Genomic DNA, 23,225 nt, shown 5'->3' with positions numbered 1-23,225 from the left:
GTATATGACGGGTGCTGCTCCTTCCTCAACACCAGCTCTTTGCACCACAGTTTTAAGTTTTTTTGGGAATTATTCTCATTCAAGTTCAACGGGCCTTGATCACTTGGGTGTTTAATCAGCTTTTTGAATGGTTGTTTGATCATATTGTAATGTGTAAAGTTATCAAACGGGCGTTGGATCAAATTTTCTCAAAGAATTGTGACCGATAGTCAAAGTTTAGCATAAAGAGAAAGGGATGAAGAGGAGGCAGCTCCCTTCATATGCAGAATAATATCGGTTCATTTTTAAGTTTTAATGTTGCTCCTTATATTCAGTTGGAAAACTCATTTTTCATTAATATATGTCTGACCCTTTTCAAATCGTGCAAGGAAATCTCCCCATCCTGTGTAAAATTCCCCCTTGAAAGTTTCTCCGGAGTAATTACCTCTCCACAGAAAATCTCCCCCTCCTCTGTAGAAAACACCCTCCCCAAAATTTATGAATGTTTCCAGTCACAAATACTATATATAATCGACAATTTGTATAATTTACAACCCTTCTCCCGCTATCTATAAGGGTCCACTATCTTCTGTTGAAAACTCCACTATCTTCTCCCACTATCACTATCCATAAGAAAATCCCAGTGTCTATGATCCCCAAAATCATAGTTAGTGGACTTTTCAACTACACTGAACCTCATGGCTATGTTAAAAAATTCTATTGGATGTCTGGGCAAAAACGCATGTGTAAGGGGGGATAGCTGAACTCAATCTTTTTGGTGGCTTAAAGAGGGCACTAGAACTTTCTGTTTCCGAACCCTCTCCTGGTTGTTTGGAACAAGTCGAATGACCCATGGGAAAAAAAATACCCATCTGTGATCTTTCCTGTGACAAAAAATACAAGATTTTACAGTTTTGTGTTTAAATTTTGAGCCCTACTCTGCAGTAGGGTTATCTAATTGGTTGAATATGATGCTGTGATCTTCATTAAGAGTGTTTGATATTGGAGGATGTTCTCTCCTTTTGTTTGAAAATCAGGCGAATAATGTTTTCCTGTTTCAGTTACTATTGAGCTGGAGTCGCTTCTTACTTACATTTCGTTACCACAAACAGTTTGATGATTTGCTTTTTTCCTGGGAACTAGTGTAGTTTGTACTATTAGCTTTTTGATCGCCAGAAGTGCCTTCATTGGTCACAAAAAATAAGGTCAACTATCCTTTTGAACGAAAATATTTGCAAAATGTAAAACGAATGTCGATTTGGAAGAATTTAAATAAAAAGAAATTCATCAGAAATCTGTTATTTGCTCCTGAAAATATTATGTAGCATTAGAAAAATATAAGAAATTATTGGAAACTATTGTAATTATTGTAGGCTATGTTAAAAATTGTGTTTCGTAGGCAGTGTAATTGTGCTGCCTAAGTAAACAGCAAAGAAGGTACAAATAATAATACTTACACATATTTTTTACAAAGACAACTTGTAAGGATGGAGGTTTTGTAAGAATTGGAAATTTAAATTTCTAGTGCCCTTTTAAGAGTCAAAAGTGATTGCTGAGCAACCAGGCCCCCTCCGACTCAACTCTTTCCCCTATAGACATCTGATCAAATTTTTTAGACATTGATTTTATTAAACATAGTAAAAAGGTTCAATAGCTATTTATTTTGATATGACAACGCAAAGCTTGTAAGTTAGAGAGTTCGCCCGTTGTTAACAAATAGTATTTGCTATCGGGAAAAGGGTACAATGTTTGACCTTTTGTATCAACTAATTAAACAAAAATCAGCAAAGAAGATTTTAAAGAAAAGTAGAGTTGGAGCTGGCGAGGAACAGAGTTGGAGCTGGAAAAGGTCAAATTATTTTTCAAGCCTAAAACTACCACAAATCACAATAAATAAATAAATGAAACCAAAAACTATCAGAAATTATAATAAGTAACCGACTTAAAACGAACAGAAAATAATGATAATGCGTTCTAATGACAGGAACGTACGTTACAGTTTATTGAGAACAATCCTTGGTTTCGAATTTTTTTTTTATATTTCTCGTTATGTCAAAAAAACTCACCTTTATTACCGAAATTACTGAAAAAACAAAAATATACGGCTTGAGAGTTTAATGTATATGCGGGCATCCCTAAAGCTCATAAGACTATTGAATTTATAAACTTAAAAAGACAGAAAATATTAAAAATTTATTTTTTGTTTTTATTGAAGTGCAAACTATTTTCTGTTTTTAGAAGTCACCTTCACATTTTTTGCTCGTTTTTTAGTTTACTGGGTTAACTATTGTAATTTTGGTTTATTTTGGATTTCATATATTTATTGATGGTGATTTATGGGAGTTTAATGTTTAAAAATTATTTGTCTTTTCTTCTGCCCATCTTTGGTTTAATGGAATTAACTCATTATTTTTCTTGTAAAATGTTTTTTGGGGAACGTTTTTTTTTTAAATCAATTTCTAGTAGTTGTTAGCTGGCATAGTCTTTATTGCTGGTGAAGAAAAGAATATGTTAAAGGTTCTCGATTTTACTCTGTAAGAATCCAGATTTTGGTTTACTACTAAAAGAGGTAATAGTAGTAGTCCTAAGTTTCAGCTTAATCCCCTTACTCATTCTTGAGATATTGGTGACACGTTTTATTGACAACTATCACGCACATAGTCCCTTTGGATTTAGTTTTGAAGCAACATAAATTTTTCATGAATGTCTTACTTATTACTCTATACCGGTCCCGAGATATCCCGCCTGGACATCTTGACAGCCTGGATGCTCTTAAAACTATTTCAATTTAGTTCAATAATAGCAGTGATTGTAGCGGAAGTAGTATCAAAAGTGGTAATAATATCGATAGCCCTGAAAGTTTAAGCCTAATATCCTTAGGTGTTGCTAGGATATTGCTAATACCCATCTTTGATAAACCACATGTATAAAGTGAGTTTGATTCAGTTCTACTCTGACCTCACCATTCCCTGAAAATGTTACTAATACTTTTAGCTTTTGCAATAGTGGAGTCATAGTAGCAGAAGTAATAGTAGAAGCATAAGGAGTAGTATTAGTGATTGCAGTAGTAGTATTTAGTACGCTAGAAACTTAGAATTTGGCACTTGTGGAAAACTTGTTGGTAAATTTGGCTTTCAATTACCGGGAAAGCTTTCCCGTGGTAATTTCAATATACGGTCTTGTACTTTTGCATAGGCATAGTTTTTTCCTTGCTGAATCAATGGTATTTTATTTATGCGTATTCAGCTACGAATTGAAGTTTGTTATTTTTTACCATAATGTCAGGTTAGGTAGCAGTAATAGTATTCACATTGTGCTGTTTTTTCCTTTTTGATAATATTTATGCACATAGTGTGTTTTAATTTAACTCAAGGTTCCCCTCAACAGTCTCTGAAAGTTCCACAGTAATACCCTTAGCCTTAGTAATGATGATAATAGTAGCAGTTGTAGTCATGGTATTACTACTACTTGTCGTATTCAAATAGTTCATTTTTATTACTCCAACATACCCCTAAACATGCTCTGTATGTTTCAACCTAATAATCATGTGTTTCAATTTGGTTCAACGTCCTCCTCAACGTTCCAAAATTCCCTTAACATACATTCTCCGCGACATAGACTATTCTTGGGATATTGATTATATGCCCTTTGGAAATCTGCATGTACGGAATATGTTTTGATTCAGTTCAACATCTCCCTAAACGTTCCCTGAAAGTTTCAGCTTCGTACCCCTAGCCTAAGTAGTAGTAGTTGTTGTAGAGGTAGCAGCATTTGTAACAGGAGCACTATGCACAAATTGCCTTTTAGTTAGCTCTACCTCCCTCTTAACACTCTTTGAAAGTTTCAACTTAATGCTCTAAGCTGCTCATGAGAAATTGCTCATACCATCCTTTTGGCAATCAGAATGCACAAACTGCGTTTTGATTATTTCAACATCCACCTGAATATTCCCTGAAAGTTTTTTTTAATATTCATAGCCTCAGTAGAAATGGTAGACATATTAGCAATGATAGTAGTAATAAATGCATAGTGCCTTTGGGGTGGTTCAAAATCCGTCTAAACATGCCCTGAAATCTTTCGACTTAAATGATCTAGGCCGTTCCTGAAATATTACTTATATGCCCTTTTGACAGCCTGCATATAGTGTATTTTGATTCAGTTGAAGCTCTCTCATTAGATATAGTGTGTTTTGATTAAGTTCAACATTCCCTGAAAGCTTCACCTCACTACCTTTGACATTTTTTGACACCAAAGGTTAAACACGCTTCTCTTTCCGATAACAAATACTATGAATGAACAATGGGTGAATTGAATAATTTCCAGTCCTCTCCGAGAGAGCCGTGGGATGGTTGACATCCCACGAGGCTTAGCTATTGAACCTTTCAAGAACTCCGAAAAAAATGAATTCAAACGGAGCAGAAACTAAAAGGTGTAAGACTGACGCCCCTATGCCTTCTAAAGATCATAATCCATTTTTTATTTACTGAAAACGAAACATATTTTACTTGTTTTCTCTTTTTATTGATTTGATAAGTTTGAGTTATTAAGATTTTCAGGAATGAATAACAAGACATATAAAACTGTCAATCAATATTCATTGTTTAGTTTTTTCAGAAATCTTTATACTCGGGATGAATTAATTTTTTTTTTCGATAGTATGATATTACGAGAAATAAAAACACATCGCCCGAAAGAAGGATTGTTTTCAGTAAAGGGCAAATTATATTCTGTTCTTTAGAAGGCACGGGGGTGTCAGCCCGATTCTCCTTGGTTTGTGCTCGGTTTTAGTTTGACTCTGTTATTTGTTGTAATTTCTGTCTGTTTTGGGCTTCAATTATTTTACTTTTTTCTCCTCGTCTTCGGATAACATTGCTCTTTACTTTTTTTAAATATTTGTTTTTTGGAATTTTTTTAAATTAATAATTAATAGAAGTGGAGGGTTAATACATTCATTGATAAACTAATATAGCCATATTTTCTATACAATTGCATGTTTAAAGAATTGAATATACAACCTCGAGTTTAAGAATTCAAAAATATTGTAAGTTACTAAAAAGCTACTTCAATTATCAAAGAGATGCCAGTGACAATTTAGCTGTTATAAATTACTCATCACAGATAGAATCATAAAAATCAAATTAAGGGGAACAGTAAAATTCAAAATCTTAAAAAGTTGAATTGTTTGCAAATAAAAGAGGACTACAAAATTTAAGATAAAGTTATTAATTTTGAGTGATTTTCTTTTTTTCAGATATACCTATCATAGGGTCTTATGAAAATGATGTCAGCAAACAAGGATGTGAAACACCTTGCATGCCTGATCTGATAAGCGAATGTCTAAAACAAGAAATGATTGTGGATTGTCGGGAGAATGAGCTGACGAATAACATTTATGTATTTGCTGAAAATGATATTGTAAAACAGGAGGTTTGTTGTACTGGAGAAAAGCCTTTCGAAGAGATTGTATATGAGAAAACCTTGCTACAGAGATCTCATCTGTCTGACCATCAAAGAACTCCTTGTGGAGGAGACTCTTTCGACTCTGTTACGTATACTTCAACTTCAAATTTGTCTCAACATGGCATAACTCGTACTGGAGAAAAACCTTTCAAATGCCATATTTGTGAAAAAACATTCCGCCAAAAAAGAAACCTATCTGATCATCAAAGAACTCACACTGGAGAAAAACCTTTCGAATGTGACGTATGTGAGAAACGTTTTAGTTCTAGTTCGTATTTGTCTGGACACCGAAGAACTCACAATGGAGAAAAGTCTTTGAAATGTGATATATGTGAAAAAAAATTCCGCCAAAAAAACCACTTATCCTATCATCAAAGAACTCATACGGGAGAAAAACCTTTCAAATGTGACATATGTGAGAAACATTTTAATTCAAGTTCAGGTTTATCTCATCATCAAAGAACTCACACTGGAGAAAAACCTTTTGAATGTGATATTTGTAAGAAATGTTTTACTTCAAGTTCCCATTTATCTATTCACCAAAGAACTCATACCGGAGAAAAACCTTTCGAATGTGATGTATGTGAGAAAAATTTCCGCCATAAACACTCCCTATCTAGTCATCAAAGAACTCATACTGGAGAAAAACCTTTCAATTGTCATATATGTGAGAAACGTTTCATTTCAAGTTCCAATTTATCCTACCATCAAAGAACTCATAGTGCATGTATGCAAAAAACATCACCTTTCTGATCATCAAAGAACTCACACTGGAAAAAAAAAACCTTTCGATTGTGATGCAGGTGAGAAGAGTTTTAGTTCTATTCCGTATTTGCCTGAACATCAGAAGCTCATAATGGAGGAAAACCTTCAAAATGTATTATATGTGGAAAAATTTTTTTCCAAAAAAAAACACCTATTTAATCGATCAAAGGACTCGTACCTGAGAAAAGTTTTTCAAATGTAATAAATTTGAGAAAACGTTTCACTTAAACTTCCAATTTATCTTATCATCAAAGAACTCGTAGTGGAGAAAAATCTTTCGAATGTAATATATATAAGAACCATTTTACTTCAAGTTTTAATTTGTCTTGTCTTAAAAGAACTCATACTGGAGAAAAGCCCTTTGAGTATGGCATGTGTGAAAAAACCTTCAGCCGAAAATCCAACCTTTCTCATCATCATAGAACTCACAATGTCAGAAAACCCGCTTGAATTTGATATATGTGAGAAAGTTTTGCAACAAGTTCTTTTATCTCGTCACCAAAGAATTCATACTGAGCGAATACCGTTTGTGTATGGTAGTGTGTAATATATCTATAAAAATGTTCATGTCAAAATTACAGTGTTACTAGACATGCCATAATTTTACTAGTAAATGTCAAAATTCTACTGGTAATGCTGCTCTTCAGATGAAACGTTTAAAGAATGCTGAGAGATGTTGAACTAAATTAAAATTTACTGTTTGCAGGTTCTCTAAAGGACATCACCAATATACCAGGAATGGCTTAGGGTTTTAGGTTGAAACTATCAGGGAGTGTGAAGGGTGATATTTTACTAACAAAATTGCAGTATGTGCATGCTGCTACTTCTATGACTAGTACTATTAGTGAAGCCAATGACATGATGAAGGAATGATGAGGGCAGGTTAGCCCTAAATCAAAACCTTATTTGTGAGTCCAGTTTGTCAAAATGACGTATCAGCAAAGAATATTAAATTGAGAAAATAGAGGCAGATTGAGGATTATATTGAATTGAATTTAAAAAAAAATTGTTCTTTTGGTTTGTAAAAAAGATGTATCAGCAGAATCCCAGCAATGTCTATGGGTATTAGACTGAAACTTTCAAGGTTACTAATATTATTATTAGCCTACTATTGAAACGTTTACTACTGCTGACTCTCCTCCTCACTGCTGAACCTAATGCATTTTCACTAATGTTCCTAGCTGGTATTCTAAAGATCCTCCCTAAGACACCACCTGCTGCTTCATGAACAATTTTCCTAAAATTATCCCATCCGTTTTCCAATTGGTAAAATTTTAGGCTTTACATTTAGTATTAAACTGCTTCTGAAAAATTTCTCTCAAATTCTAATCATGGATTCTACCAGTGTCATAACTTCTGTTGTAAGCCTGATTAGAGCATAGCTAAGACAGAAAGTCTGTGAGAGGCAAAGCTGGCACAGCTTTTTAAGAGTCGTTTAAAAAATTATAATATTCACCTTATCATGGAGGTCTATCAGATTTATGGGCTAATTGAAGGCGATTGGAGACCAAAAAATTTTTAAAAAATGCATGGCCTTCCGAAAAATCAGCGTTAGATTAGCCCTTGACACTACTAGAGGGTAACCTTTACTTTTAACGTCAATGACAACACTCTTACATACCCTAGTGTCTTGCACACTGTATATATAAATTTAGGCAGTACAATCAATCATTCCTGATCTTGAAAATTAGATAAAGCCGGACCAAGATGCAAGTGCTCCGGGTAAAATTTAATAACTAGAAACATACGCGACATTAGGTTTTTTCATGGGTAGACGCGTCAGATTTTTCTTGAACGCGAATACGGCTTCACCTTTGTAACACTAACTTTTAAAGAATATAATTTTAGATTAATTTATTCCAATACATATATAAGAATCGGTTTTAGTAGTGTAATGTTGTTATTAGATGTTTTTAGAAATTACAGTTGGTTTCAAAGGCATCCTTCCATTCTTCGGTTTACCATCATGCAACATTAGCTGGCTCATCATCATCTGAATACCAAGTCAAATTATCAGTTATTTTATGACCACATGTTGTATTGATTATAACTAGATTGTTATGCGTAAAAAAAAATGTTGCAGTCTATAGTTGTTACTATTTTATTTTACATCAAATTTACGTAGGCTAGGATGCCATCTATCTCTTTTTCTACTCACCTTGTAGAAAAATCCCCTAATAAAAATACGTTATTTCTATCTAGTATCCTGTCTAATTGTTTTTGTAGCTGTAAGTAAAGTTCATCTGAGTCATTAATAATCTGCATCAGTTGGATCTACAGGGGCCTATACTATTATGACTGTCCACAGGGGGCATTAGCCTTACTCTTCTTTTTGGTATTTTTTGCTCGTTTGAATTGGTTGTATATTGTAATTTCAGGTATTTACGGGTTTCATTGATTTGGGTTTGATTTGTTAAAAATGTCAGTAGTTCAAACTCTGCAAACCCAGGAACTTACTGCACAAATTTTTTAAGGAATGATTGTTAGGGTTCAACATGAATATCGTGATTAAAAGTGGAATTCACATATATCCTCCCCGAGAGGTCTGTAGAAGTAAAGGTCCATAAATGTTAATATGTTATGCTCAACTTGAGCATAGTTTTTTTGTGTCTGAGTTATGTTTACGTTCTTACCTGCGCAGTCCTAAAAACTCGCCACTTTTTTTTTACGGATGGCTGGAGTTGTATTTGCATGGTTGTTATTGCCATAATGGGGTTTGGGAGAAGGCGATCGTTTTTTGTTTTTTTGTTCACTGAATTTATTAGTTTAGGATGTTTCTAGGAAATTTTATGTAAGTAATCGCTACGTGTTAACAAAAATTAAATCTTTTCTCTTGCGTAGTCTTTTTATATTTGTAATGGTTTATATTTTTGTTTATTATGTTATACAATGTCAAGTAGTATCTTGCTCTAGGCTATAGTAAGCAAAATATATTGTGTTTGAAGATGGTCTTTGCTTTCTCCTACCTTAAACAAGATCGAACAAACGTGGTCTTTGAAAGAAATTCTAGTTCTGTTTTTGTGTTCTTGTCTGAGGATTCAGTATAAATCTAGAATTGGTACTGTTGACAAGGAGACATGTTAAGAAAACAATTTTTACTTTAAAATATGTATAATGATCCTAGTTAACTTATTATCCAAGGGGAGAACCTTTATCATCAAGTCTTTCCTCTAAAAATCCTTCTTTTTCCAGCTTAAAAGAAAAAAATTACAATATACTTCCATGCTGACAGAATGCGTAAAGCTTTTGAAATTGCCACTATGAATTGCCAAATAAGTTGTTCTATAGACAGCGTTCATTCATCCCGGTCTTTGTTAATTCCGTTTTTTTTAATGAGCAGTGGCGAAAATACAAAATATTAATACAACCTAAACTAACTACAATTCAAATCAACGGACTCGGCCGGGAACTTGTCCGTAGAACTCGGCCTGAATGAACGCTATCTATAAAAACAATTTATTATAGCGGCAATTTCAAAGATTTATGTATTGCATTTAAATTGAACTTCTTTTTTTTTTTTTTTTTTTTTTTTTTTTTTTTTTTTTTTTTTTTTTAGTTGGAAAAAGAAGGATTTCTAGAGTAAAGACTTGATGATAAAGGTTCTCCCCTTGGATAATATGTTAACTAGGATCGTTATACATATTTTAAAGTAAGAATTGTTTTCTTAACATGTCTCCTTGTCAACAGTACCAACTCTAACTTTATACCGAGGATTCTTATATACTAAGTACGGCGACAAGCAATAAACCCATCTTTCCTTTCACTTTTGTTAGTTTTCCCTTTGCTTGCATGCAGTTATTTATTAATTCAGTTGAATTTGACGCGTTTCTGTGGTATGATCTCTTGTGTTGTTTGGAAAAGGTACTAGAGTTTTAAATAATTTTTTAATAAACTCCTTTTTAATCATCTATGACTACAGACTCAGTTGAAAACCCGCTGGAGAAAAAACCCTCGAATGACGGTCCTTCTTATAAAAATAGAATTTTATTTGTGCTGTAGCCCTGGCTAAGTAAAGAGCGAAATGGGCTGTGTCTATTATATGTTCTTTCACCAAGGCACTTAGTATGGAAGGAGTTGTAGTAGAATATTCGGAAAGGACTTATTTGATTGGATATTAAAAGTTCTAGTGGCTTTTTCAAGTGTTAAAAGTGATTCGAGTGCTAGTATCCCTCAAGCCCCTTATTCCTCAAGAGATTTCGGCCCTTTGGATATAGTTTTTCCTGTTATTTGCACTTTCAGTAACTTACCCGGTCTGGGCAATTTCCACAAATATAGTCAAAGGGTTTTGTATTCCCCATTAAAAAAAAAATACAGAAAGCCTCATTATGAAGGGGTTTATCTTATTTCTCTCACTCATATCCTCGAAACTATATGAAAGGGTTCCTTGCAGATTGTTTTGTGGGAATATTTCTACCTCTTCTGGTCTGGAGTTATTCAGAAACCTCAAATTCACTTCTACTTCCTATTACCTTTGTTTTGTTTTCGACTTTATTATGAAAAATCTCGAAAGGTATAATTTTTGGTTAGATATAATTTCCATCGACCTTCAAAAAATATTTGACCCCTTAAATCACAATATATTAGTTGAAAATTTTGTCACAGAATTCAATTTTAACTTTTTTTTTCGAGGCACATGATGGCCATTTTGTTCAGTGTATTTGAAAGATCCAGAAATTATGTCTTTGAGGAGGACACTCCCCCCACGGCCCTCAGGGAAAGGGTTGAAAGTTATGCCCTGGGGGCATATAAGGTTTTTTATAGAAAGTGTTGGTTGTAAAACTTCGAAAAGGGTTCATTCAATTGGAAATTGAAAGGGCTAGTGCCCTTTTAATAGTCGAAAGTGATTGTAGGGCAACTAACCCCCAACGCCCACCGTTTCCCCAAACACATCCAATAAAAATTTTGAGATAGCCAAAGCCTTTGATAGCCTTTGATAATGACAACCCTTCCCCCCACAACCCTCAGGGCAAGTGTTGTAAGTAATGCCCGGGAGCAAATAAGGTTTTTATAGAAAGCGATGTCATAGAAACTTCAAAAAGGGCTCATTCAACTGGAAATTGAAAGGGCTAGTGCGCTTTTTAATAGTCGAAAGTGATTTTCGACTATTAAAATTTTGAAATAGCCCTTCGAGGATGACACCCCCCCCCACTGCCCTTAGGGCAAGGACTGTAAGTTATACCCTGGGGGCATATAAGGTTTTCATTAGAAAGTGTTTTTGTAGAAACCTCAAAGGGCTCATTCGATCGGAAATTTTAGGGATTTGAGGATGACATCCCTCCCCCTCCCCCCCCCAAAAAAAAAACTCAGGGCAAGGGTTGTAAGTTATGCCATTGGGGCATATACGGTTTTATAGAAAGTGTTGTCGTAGAAACTTCAAAAAGGGCTCATTCGATTGGAAATGGAAAGGGCTAGTGCCCTTTTTAATAGTCGAAAGTGATTGGAGGGCAACTAACCCCCCTCTCACGCCCACCATTTCCCTGAACACATTCAATCAACATTTTGAGATAGCCATTTTTTTCAACGTTGTTGAAAGGTAGGAAATTGTGTCTTTGAGGATGACAAACTCCCCACAGCCCCCAGGGCAAAGGTTGTAAGTTATGCCCTTAGGGCATATAAGGTTTTTATAGAAAGCTTTGTTGTAGAAACTTCAAAAAGGGTATTCAATGGGGAATTGAGAGGGCTAGTGCCCTTATAAATAGTCAAAAGTTATCGGAGCGCGACCCCTCCCCATGCCCATCATTTCCCCAAACACTTCCAATCAAAATTGTGGTAAAGCTTTCTAATTTAGTTAATGATTAATTTTGTAAAAATATAGAAGACGCAAATAGGAAGTTTAGAAATGCCCCTTTTTATTTAAGATAAGGAATAGATCCTGCCAAGTTTCTGCTTAACAGGACATTGAGAAATACCACTTCCTAGTTATTTGCGTCGGTTGGTTAAAGGAAGGTGGGGTTGATAAAATGTAAAAAAGATACATTTTATGGGAAGGAGCAGATTTGACCGATACTAACTTTATGCCGGACTGACCTCTGGTCCGTTGTTTTTAGAAATATCTTGGAATCTTGTCGGATCATTGTAAGTGTCTGTATCTTATTATTTTATATTATTGTAGTTTCTGAGACTTGTGGTCTACTTGGGACAGCCAGTCCCAGTAGAATATCTATATCTGGAATTATTATATGTAAATTGAATAAAAGTATTGTATCTTAGACAACCTCTCTACGATCTGCCTCTACGATAAAATGTATAAAAGATACATTTTATGGGAAGGGGCAGATTTAGACTGATACTAACTTTATGCTGGACTGACCTCTGGTACATTGTTTTTAGAAATACCTTGGAATCCTGTCGGATCATTGTAAGTGTCTGTATCTTATTATATGTTATTATAGTTTCTGAGACTTGTGGTCTACTTGGGACAGCCAGTCCCAGTAGAATATCTATATCTGGAATTATTATATGTTAATTGAATAAAAGTATTGTATTTTAGACAACCTCTCTACGATCTACCTTTAGCCCCTCGAACATACCCAGTCGGTACGCCTCATCAGTTCGGTCATAGCCTAAGGCACGCTACCAAAGTTTAATTACCTTAGGGCCATAGTTTATCTCCCCTGTAAATGGAGAATAAAGGCATCTACAACTACAGCACCCCCAATACCACAAAAAAAATACTTCATAACAACTGGTGGTCACTAGAAAAACTGAGTCGAGAAGGCTAGATAAAAATAGTAAATTGAAATAAAATGGCTTTACCAGAGGAAAAAATGACTCCCTATCAACAGTACTTGAAATTGTAAAAATTATGCCAGAATACGCAGGAATTTCAGATGTAGATGAGTTTATCGAAAAACAAAAAATTTTCAACGACCTAACTGAATCGTTTGAGGATAAGGTCAAAGAGCAATGCGTTGCACCCAGATTAAAGGGAAGCGCCCTTAAACATTTTGAGGCAATTAAGGAAAAAGAGCCCAAGGACATCAGTACTCTATTTGAATCTTTTAAAACCAGATTCATAGAGACAAGCATCTCCGAGAGCCTAATAACAGAGGTAGTCACATTCGATACCTCAACTAGTATCAGGGAATATGCAGACAAAATTTGTAGATCCGTGTGTTTACAATTAGAAAAAGGCGGAAATGACAAGACAATAAAGAAAGTACAACTACACACTTTTACCCAAGGGTTACCAAAAAAGTTATTAAGACTAATATTATCGCGGAAACCTGAAAATTTAGAGCAGGCTATAATACTAGTCGAAACAGAGGTAAAAATTGACGAAGCTATGAAAAAGTTTGACCAGATGTCAATAAATAACACGGGAGCACAAGAAAGTATACAATATGAAAGGGGACAAAAAAAGGTGAGCTTTGAGGAGCCGAATTGTGAACCAAAAAGGCGCGACGGAGGCTAAAGGTCGCCGTCTAGAGAGATATCTGACAGATTCCACGATCTTGAGAGAATAGTAGCTAATAACTATATAAAATATGTGCACCCTCTCTCACCACACACAGATAGTTGTGGAGCCATCAAGGACAGATCCTATGTATTAAAAAATAACAAGGAAACAAACAGACAATGTAAGAGATACCTTTATTGCTATTATTGTAGCAAACCAAACCACTATGCAGCAGACTGCTGGCATAGAATACGCAAAGAAGGCCAGACGTACAAGACAAGACACCAATTCAGAACGCAGGAGGAGAGAAATTTAGGAAGACAGGGAACAAATAATACTTGGGAAACACCTAATAATGTTCCTGAATTTTGGCCTAGAAGGCAAACTGTTAACAATACCCAGGGTCAAAGTAGCAGCGCTGAAAAAAACTGGGATAATCTCAGAAATTCTTGGCCAAACAGTGGGCATTTAAACGCAGAAACCAGCCTGTAAGGGTCGACAGAGCTGTTTCCTTACAAAGACCCCTATATAGTTTAGAATGTTGTGATACAAATGCGAATAATAATAATCTACCGATTCTGCGTTGTTTTAAAATTGAGTGTTTTCAAAATTTACCATGTTTACTAGATACAGGCGCATCTAAATCATTAATTCGAGAGGAAGTTTTTAATAGGTTTCCTTCTAGTGTCAAGAATCGAGTAAGCAGATGTCAAAATACCCTAACATCAGTGACAGGGCACAAGTTGACAATTTTGGGAGAATGTCCATTAAAATTTAGTGCAGGGGATAAAGAAATAACAGTAACAGTAATAATATGCAAGCAGCTACCATTTCCTTGTACTCTAGGAGTAGATGCCATCAGAAAATATGGGATTGTATGGGAACCCATATCCAATACAATCACAATAAACCAGGCAAATGAAAATAATAGGCAAATTTGCATAACAACAAATAACGAAAGTGAAGATTCGAATTATAACCTAAAAATAAGCGGAAAAATCACAATAGAAGGGGGAACGACAGCTCAAGTTCTAGCTACATTAAAAGAAGGAAAGGTTAAAACAATCGATGCCGTGATAGGGGGGTACACCATAAAAGAATACCCAATGATTTTTGTGGAAAATCAAGTTATAAAAATTGAAAATGGTATAACATACTTGAAACTATCAAATCTAAGTAATGATAAAATAAAACTGAACCAAGTAGAACTTGGATCAGTAGAAAAGATTTCAAATTCAGAAATAAAATCTCTAAACAGTCCAGAATTAAGCGTAAACTTCACTTCTAGCCACCAACATTTATCCTCATTAAAACCGCAACCACAAGAAGAGTATGGAATGGCGAAAACGGATTTTTTGCAACAATTTGATTTAAAACATTTACCGGAAAACGTAAAAACTAAAGTGGAAAATATTCTTTGGGATTTTAAATGGACTTTTGCAAGACACAAAGCAGATAACGGATTAACTCACTTAATCACGCACAAGATATCAACAGAGGGCCCTCCAATCAAAAAGTCACCGTATAAAACACCTTATCATTTAAAGCCATGGCTAGATAACCAAATAAAAGAAATGGAGGATCAGGGCATAATTAAAGAAAGCATTAGTGATTGGTGCTTTCCATTAGCGATAGCCAGGAGAAAAGATAATATCTGAAAATTATCTAAGAACTTTAGATCATTAAACGCCGTCACGGTTAAAGACGTTTTGAAGCTACCAAGAATTCATTCAAGTTTAGATTCGTTAGGGGGTTCAAAATATTACACTAGTTTTGATTTAATAGCAGGATATTGGCAAATCGCATTAGATGCAGAAACTAAGCATAAGGCTACAGTAATCTTAGACGATGGGAGAACATTCACATTTGAAGGGATGCCATTTGGCTTATCATTTAGTCCAAATTGTTTCAGTACGCTAATGAATTTGGTGTTAAGAGATAACGAACCAGGAAGGAAAAAAGATACCTTGGCTCAATTAGATGATGTAATTCTGTTTAATGAAAACTTGGAAGACCATTTGGTTGGACTTAGAAAAATACTGGAGAAGTTTGAAAAAGCAGGCTTAAAATTAAAACCAGAGAGGTTGAAAATAGTAGTACCAAAATTAGTTTTTCTGGGACACCTGATAAAACAAGGTACTATTTCACCAGATCCAGAAAAATTTACAGTCATAGAAAATTTACAGCCTCCTAAAGTTCAAAAAAGCTGCAGATCAGTTTGTGGGTTGTTAAGCTATTTCAGACGATATATTAAAAATCATGCCACCATAGCACAACCTTTGACTAACCCTTTGAAGAAATCGGGTACATTTAAAGATTAATAGGACGCAAAAAAAGCGTAAAGTTACTGAAAAAGGCAATTATTACTGGCAGCAATACCAAAACTACCAGATTTGTCACAAGACTTCTGTTTGCAAACAGATGCTTCGGGGTACGGTATAGGGGCAATATTATTAAACCTAAATTCTGAAGGAGTAGAATCAATAGTTCAATACGCCAGTAGGTCACTGACGGAAGCAGAAAAAAATACTCGACAGTTGAAAGGGAGTGTTTAGCAGTTGTAGTATTTACAGAATATTTTCGACAATTTTTACTTGGAAAAAAATTTATTTTACGAGTAAACAAAAATCATTAGTTTGACTACATACGATGCAAAATACTTCAGCCCGGCTGACACGGTGGATACTACGTCTGCAAGCATATTCATATACTCCAATATATATAAAGGGCCGTACAAATATTTTACCAGACTATTTGTCACGAAATCCAGATAAGGATGAAAATGTGATAGAAACCGTCCAGAACGAAATAGCAGGGGTAAAAATACTATCTAATGAAAATATTTCGAAGCATCAAGATAAAGATGATTTTTGTTTAGCAATGAAATCCTTTTTATCAAAAGGAACGGAACGGCCAGAGCACTTTAAACATTTTTTAAAGGACATAGATAATTTTGATATGGACGAAAGTGAAAATCTTCTAGTAAGATACCATAGACCATCACAAGAATATAGAAAAAATGACTTAAAAATTATTCCAGTAATTCCAAAATCTCTGGAAGGAGAAGTTTTACAGATGGCACATGCAACGATTGGCTGTCACATGGGAGAAGCAAAAACTATGGGAAGACTGAAGGGAAATTGTTATTTTCCAAAAATTTACACAAAAGTAAAATCTTTTATACAAAGCTGCCAAGAGTGCGCCAAACAAAAGTCGCCACCAAAGACACCTAGGGCTGAATTAGCCCTTCAGGGGTAGGAGAAATAATGTCAATAGACATTTGGAGATCCGGGGGAAGTTTACCAGTTTCCAGGAAAGGAAAAAGGTGCGTACTAACCATAGTAGACCATTTTAATTCATATTTATACGCTTTTCCAATTAAACACGAAAAGACAAAAACCATTGCGAAAGTTTTGGTCAATCGCCTATTTCTAGAACACGGAATTTTCCCTAGAGTTTTACTTAGCGAAAATGGGCCATGTTTTACAGCCAAATTATTAGATGAAATTACAGAATGTCTGGGGGTTAGACGATGGTTAGCCTCGTCTTACCTGGCCGCAGCTAATGGAAAGGTTGAACGTAAGCAAAGGGAATTAGCTTAAATGTTGGGACTATTTGCAAGGGGGTAAAATGATAATTGAGATTAATACATACCACTTTTAGTTTTTGCAATAAGTACGGCTTTTTCACATTCCTTAAAAGAAACGCTATTTTTTTTGCAGCACATAAGAGATCCCAGAAATTGTTTAGATGAAATACAAAATGACAGGATAAATTACAACTTAGACCAATATAAGCAAGAGATGGTGATGCGAATGAAAAAAGCTATGGAACAAATTAAAGACAATCTGGAAGATGCGAAAACAGAACAAAAAGAAAAATATGACAGAACTAGCAAAAATAAAACGAGTGACTATTTAGGAGATTTGGTTTATGTTTATAAAACAAACCTGGAAGGAACCAAAAAAATAAAACGGAAATGAGAGGGACCTACAGGATTATAAAAATTCTAACAAATAACTTGACGTATCTTCTAGAGCATCAGCGTAGAAAAAAGGAAGAACTAGTTCACCTTAAAAGAACGAAAAAGGGATTTTTTTCAAAACCGTGGAAAACAGAGCCTATACTTTCAGAAGAAGCAATAGAAGACATGATCTCACCAGTATATATAAGAAGATTATATGAATTTTATGACCCTTTTAACGACCACAACAGTTGGGAGAAGTGGAAGGAATATTTAGCCTAGTCTTGGCTGCAAACTTTCCACAACAAACAAGAGAAAAAAAGAAAAGTTCAATATTCATCGGATACAAGCGATGAAAGCCATAGAGAAGAATCTCAAAGGCAACCTACTGGTTTAAGACATAATACACAAGAGTTTAAATCCCAAGAGAAAGAAAAGTTCGAAGAAACCAAAGAATTATCTTATTTTCATACACTAGACTCGCATAATGTCGTAGTGCAAAAATGGCTTTTGGAACAAACGCCATTTACCTGATACGAGCTAACAGAATGTGACACCGAAAATTTTTCGACAGAAATCGATACAGCTAAACCTGGGCCATCGTCAAGAAAAACTTCTTTGAGAGAAAAATTATGGAGAACAGTAAAGAAACCAAAGAGGCAGCAAGAAGTTCCTTTGTCAGTAGCACAAGTCGCTAAAACACTTATGAAAAAGGCCAAACATCAAAAAAAACAACGATTAAAGATATTTGACGAGGCAATAAAACAGCACTCGGACCCAGAGCCTTGTAGGCCACACTATAGGAACCACTGAAAAACTTGCAAATATTATAAGGAAGAAAAGCAAAAATTTGGAGTCCAGAACTCGGACCAGGAAACGGAGAAAGGCAAAACAAGAGTAGCCCCCAGCAGATTAATATTTGAGTAAAACAATAATAACAAAAAAATATATATATATTAAATAAAAATCAAACGATTATAAAAGCCACTAAAGAAATATCTATATTTTCTTTTTTAATCGGTATATAGATAACATCAAGTTTTCTTTCAAATATATATCGCCAGTAAAAATTATGAACGTCACATTCCAACGCCAAATTATTAGCTCCGATCTGAAGTGACATCATAGGTTCCTGCAAAAATTTTGTTTCCGATACGAGATAAGACTTCGCGAGCGGTATAATATGAAGACTTGTCAAAACAAATTAGGCTTCGCTTCAAAAAAGGAAATGAGTAAGACCACGTAACTTTTAAATGGGTATAGTGAACCAAATTAAATTATACATATTTAGAATCAGAATTAAAAGGCGATTCTTTTGATATGTATATTGAAAAAAAAAATTTTTTCGGGGGGGAAAATTTAAAAAAAAAATCTGTTTTTTTAAGAATTTTGAAAAATAATATTAATAAGAAAAACAGCAAGAGTTTACATTAAGTGCACTACATGTACAAGCTAGCTGTAATCTTGTTATAAATAGTAAAAAAATATATAATAAATTAAACACTTACCAATAAGGAAGATATGTATAAACAAGAAGCCGTAGATAAAATGGGTCACAATTTAAAAAGTATAGCACAGCGTAAAGCAAAGTTTTTTTTTCTCGGGTATAATTAATTTCACATATTAAATAAATTCACAACAAACCAGTAGCAGGAATAACAGGGCGAAGACATTGCAGGTGGAAAACACCAATGACAAGAACTGCATTTGAAAACAAAAAAATGCTAATAGCCTTGTCATTGGGGGGATCCACCAAGCTAACCAAATACAGATCAAATAAAATTCAAACTTTGGAGCAGGTTTGGGCTGAATGTTCGTGTGAAATACTTCTTGCTAAAATAAATAGCAGGACCGTATTTCATACGGGCACTAAACCCATACACTTGTAGAACAGAGTAATAGTCAAAATATCACAAAAGGGACAAATTATACACTCAATGACTGTATAAAACTAAGGCACAAATTTAACTGAGGATAATTCGATTCCAGACACAAATAATATAAAATAAAAATTATAGGAAAACCACAAAAGATGTCCCCTATCTCTAAGCAATTTTTGGCACGACATAGGCATTAATTTTTGGTAAAAATACCACAGACAGAAATATGTGTCTGCGATGAAAACCACACAATTTTGTGGGAATCAGGATATCGTAAAAACGTACATTTTTATGAATAAATAAGAACTAGAAATTTCGGGGTAAAAACTTAATTAAAAGTGTTCAAAAAAAATTAGCTGAAAAACTACAGTACTTTTCTAACACCAAAAACTTTCGAAAGAAAAAAAATTTAAATAATTTCAAAAAAATACAAGTTGCAAAAATTAGACACCCCCCACCTCTTAGAAATATGGAGATAATGAATTTGATCATAAAGGGCAATCAGCATAAAAACTTGTTAAGGTTATGGAATATATAAATATAGTCTTTAAAAAAAAGAGACATATTTTACTGAAAAAGCGGGAAAAGACTTGAAAAAACCCTTAAGCTCCATTGAAATATCGAATCAAAAAAAAAAGAGAAGGGTTCAAGTTGAAAATATAGCCAGAAGAAACTAAAAGGAAAATAAACTGAATTGAAAATAAGGCACATAATAGCCTTAAGAACTTGAAGTTGAAACCTAAGACAGACCACTAAAAGTGGGGAAGTTAAAGTGAAAATAGTCATTGTCACTTTTATGTCAAAAATTGAATTACTGTGTGCCATGAAAGCCAGGTATTTTCGGCAGAAGGGCCACTTTTTCTGAAAAAAAGAATAGCCCAAGAAAAAAAAATGGGTAGCCACAAATTATTAAATTAATTATTTTGTGTGCAGGTTCATAATAGTCTTTTTAGCTGTAGCCCATGACAAGAGGACCTGGAAACGTTATAAGGAGCTACCAGAAGGCAGTCCTGGTAAGCAAATCTTCAGAGTACAGGCAAGAGTCAATTGATAATGGCATAAGAGGCATAAAGTGAACAGCAAAAATTTTTAGCTTGTCAGATCTAAGCTGTAAATGGAGCCTTATCTCAAAAGGACATTAAAGCTGAAAAAAAGAGAGATTACAGACAAAAACGTTATAAAACTGTCTCAAGTACCTAGAAATTCGAAAAGAATTGAAAGCTCAAAAGTCTAAATAAACAAACAGGCATATAGTTAGCTAATAACAGTTAATGACACAAGTTGGTTCAGAATAGAACCAAAGTTGTAAAACAAAGATAAAAAAAATGTATATAGTCATATATTCAAAATTTATATAGCCGTAACAAATTTTGTTGAGAAAACAAATACAATTATAAATGTATTTTGAAAACTTTTATAAATATGAAATTGTTACCGTAAGAAAAAAAAATTATAGAAATGTAAATAGCAAAGTCATGTTATATGAACTATTTCCAAGCCCTTATATAGAGGCTAATCACAGTTATCAGTTATAGTGCATAATTTTATTTGTTGGAGTTGCTTTTTTTTGTAAATATTTTAATTGCAGTAAGGACTTATCATATAAAAGTCTTGACGAACTTATTTAAAAGTTGTTCAAAAAATAATTATTGCAGTGATTAAATAAATTATTAGAGTACATAATTATTATTTGTTTTTAACAATTAAGTTATGTATCAACATAACTTCTGTTAATATATATATATATATATATATATATATATATATATATATATATATATATATATATATATATATATATATATATATATATATATATAACCTAAACTATCTATGTAAATACAGTGAATTAATATGTTGAGTATTTGTGTTTTTTATTTTTATATCATTCAAGAAGTATTCTACGTTAATACTTCATAAGCAATTCATAAAACACTAATTGGAATTAATTCCAATGCTAGTCTATACTCTGTTTTATTTTTTTAAATACTTTAAGTTTTAACCAGTAGTTAAATATCCTATCTAGTTTTGCGAATAAAAACAATACTTGTGTAAGTTATTACACGTTGCTTGTATATATATGCTCTGTTTTAACTTACTTTAAGTTTCAACTAGTGATTTAATGTATATGTAAAGGTTTGACTTTGAGTCAAAGTATAAATACTTTTTATTGTGAAATAATCTGTTAAGTATTAAGTTTGAAAGAATAATCCAGCAAGAAACATAATGTTTTGATTTAAGCGGGATATTATTTTTGGAGTAATTAAAAAAGAGGAGAAAGTAATTAAAAGTAATTAACTTTCGTTAAAAAAAAAGAATGCAGTGATATATACAAATTTTGAAGGTTTTTTTTTTACTATATATAGGTAACAAATTATGCCTTATGTGTATACTAATGTGAATATTTATTTTAGATACAGCCTTAGCTATTTTTTTTGGAAATCAAATTTTTCGTAGCATCCTTTCGGATCCATTTTTCTTTCAATCATATTTTGACACATTTTTGGAAAGTAACAAATTTTGAAGCCACTTCAAATGTATCCTGATACTATCATCTCATACCATCAGAAACCAAACCATACTCGATCAACTGATATTTTGGAAACTATAGCAGTAATACAGACTTTACTACAAGTTCGTCAGAAAGTGAGATAAAATCAGAACTTTATTTAGGCCTAGAAAATGTGCTACATAGCCCAATGGCTTATGTTATTGAAATATGTGAAAACTCTTTGTGCTGGAAAAATATGTGAAAATTTAAAAACAAAAATGTTATGTGTAATTTATCCAAGGTATTTCTAAAACGAAAAATAAACGGTATATCAACCACATCACACAGATAAATTAAATTATTAATGGGAATTAAATTTAAACTCAAATAATTCATAAACTTTTCTAATATACCTTGAAATCTAATTTAAGCAAAACCACTAATATTATGTTTAAGCCGCTTGGGGTCAAGTTAAAACAGAAGATGCATATGAAGAAGGGTAAAAAGAGTATTTTTCAGTCCTAAAGGCAGAGAAAAAGAGAAACAAGGATAAATTTCAAATTAAAATCCTTGGACAAAAAAAGAACTGGGCCTATATTGGACCATAAGCAAGACCCTAAGGAAACCCATTGAGGGTGGATGAACGCAATTACCCAGAAATGGTAACCAAACAGCTGAATATAAAATTACGTTGCTTTAAAAGTAAATTATTAAGCATTGGGACAATTCTTCTTGAAATGGGTAGTATTGTGTTAAAGTTTTCTAATTTAGTTAATGATTAATTTAGTAAAAATATATAAGACGCAAATACGAAGTTTAGAAATACCACTTTTTATTTAAGATAAGGAATATATCCTGCCAAGTTTCTTTTTAACGGGAAATTTAGAAATACCACTTACTAGCTATTTGCGTCGGTTGCTTAAAGGAAGGTGTGGTTGATAAAATGCATAAGATACATTTTATGGGAGGGGGCAGATTTAGACTGATACTAACTTTTTGCCGGACTGACTTCTGCTCCCTTGTTTTTAGAAATACCTTGGAATCTTTTTGGTTCATTGTAAGTGTCTGTATCTTATTATATATTATTGTAGTTTCTGAGAGTTTTGGTCTTCTTGGGACAACCATTCCCAGTAGAATATCTATATCTGGAATTATTATATGTAAATTGAATAAAAGTATTGTATTTTAGACAACCTCTCTACGATCTGCCTCTACGATAAAATGTATAAAAGATACATTTTATGGGAAGGGGCAGATTTAGACTGATACTAACTTTATGCCGGACTG

General features: G+C 33.6%; 2 protein-coding genes across 4 annotated transcripts in view; both read left to right on the top strand.

Moving 5' to 3' along the window:
* The window catches only part of LOC148940862 (uncharacterized), a 61,252-nt gene extending 51,950 nt beyond the window's left edge, over positions 1–9,302 (top strand). For all 3 annotated transcript variants that reach the window (XM_089105344.1, XM_089105342.1, XM_089105343.1), the window contains exon 4: positions 5,231–9,302. In XM_089105344.1, the coding sequence (XP_088961470.1) occupies positions 5,231–6,192 (962 nt within the window). In that variant the 3' untranslated portion in view covers positions 6,193–9,302. The remainder of the gene's footprint in view (positions 1–5,230) is intronic.
* The window catches only part of LOC148940860 (2-oxoadipate dehydrogenase complex component E1), a 204,379-nt gene that overhangs the window by 107,297 nt on the left and 73,857 nt on the right, over positions 1–23,225 (top strand). The gene's annotated exons all lie outside the window — the stretch shown is intronic.

Source organism: Artemia sp. Qi Xiang Cuo, chromosome 19 (genome assembly GCF_049724085.1).
Source record: "Artemia sp. Qi Xiang Cuo chromosome 19, ASM4972408v1, whole genome shotgun sequence".
Lineage (NCBI taxonomy): Eukaryota > Metazoa > Arthropoda > Branchiopoda > Anostraca > Artemiidae > Artemia > Artemia sp. Qi Xiang Cuo.
The sequence above is the reverse complement of the archived record's forward strand: the minus strand, read 5'-3'. Positions and strand labels throughout refer to the sequence as shown.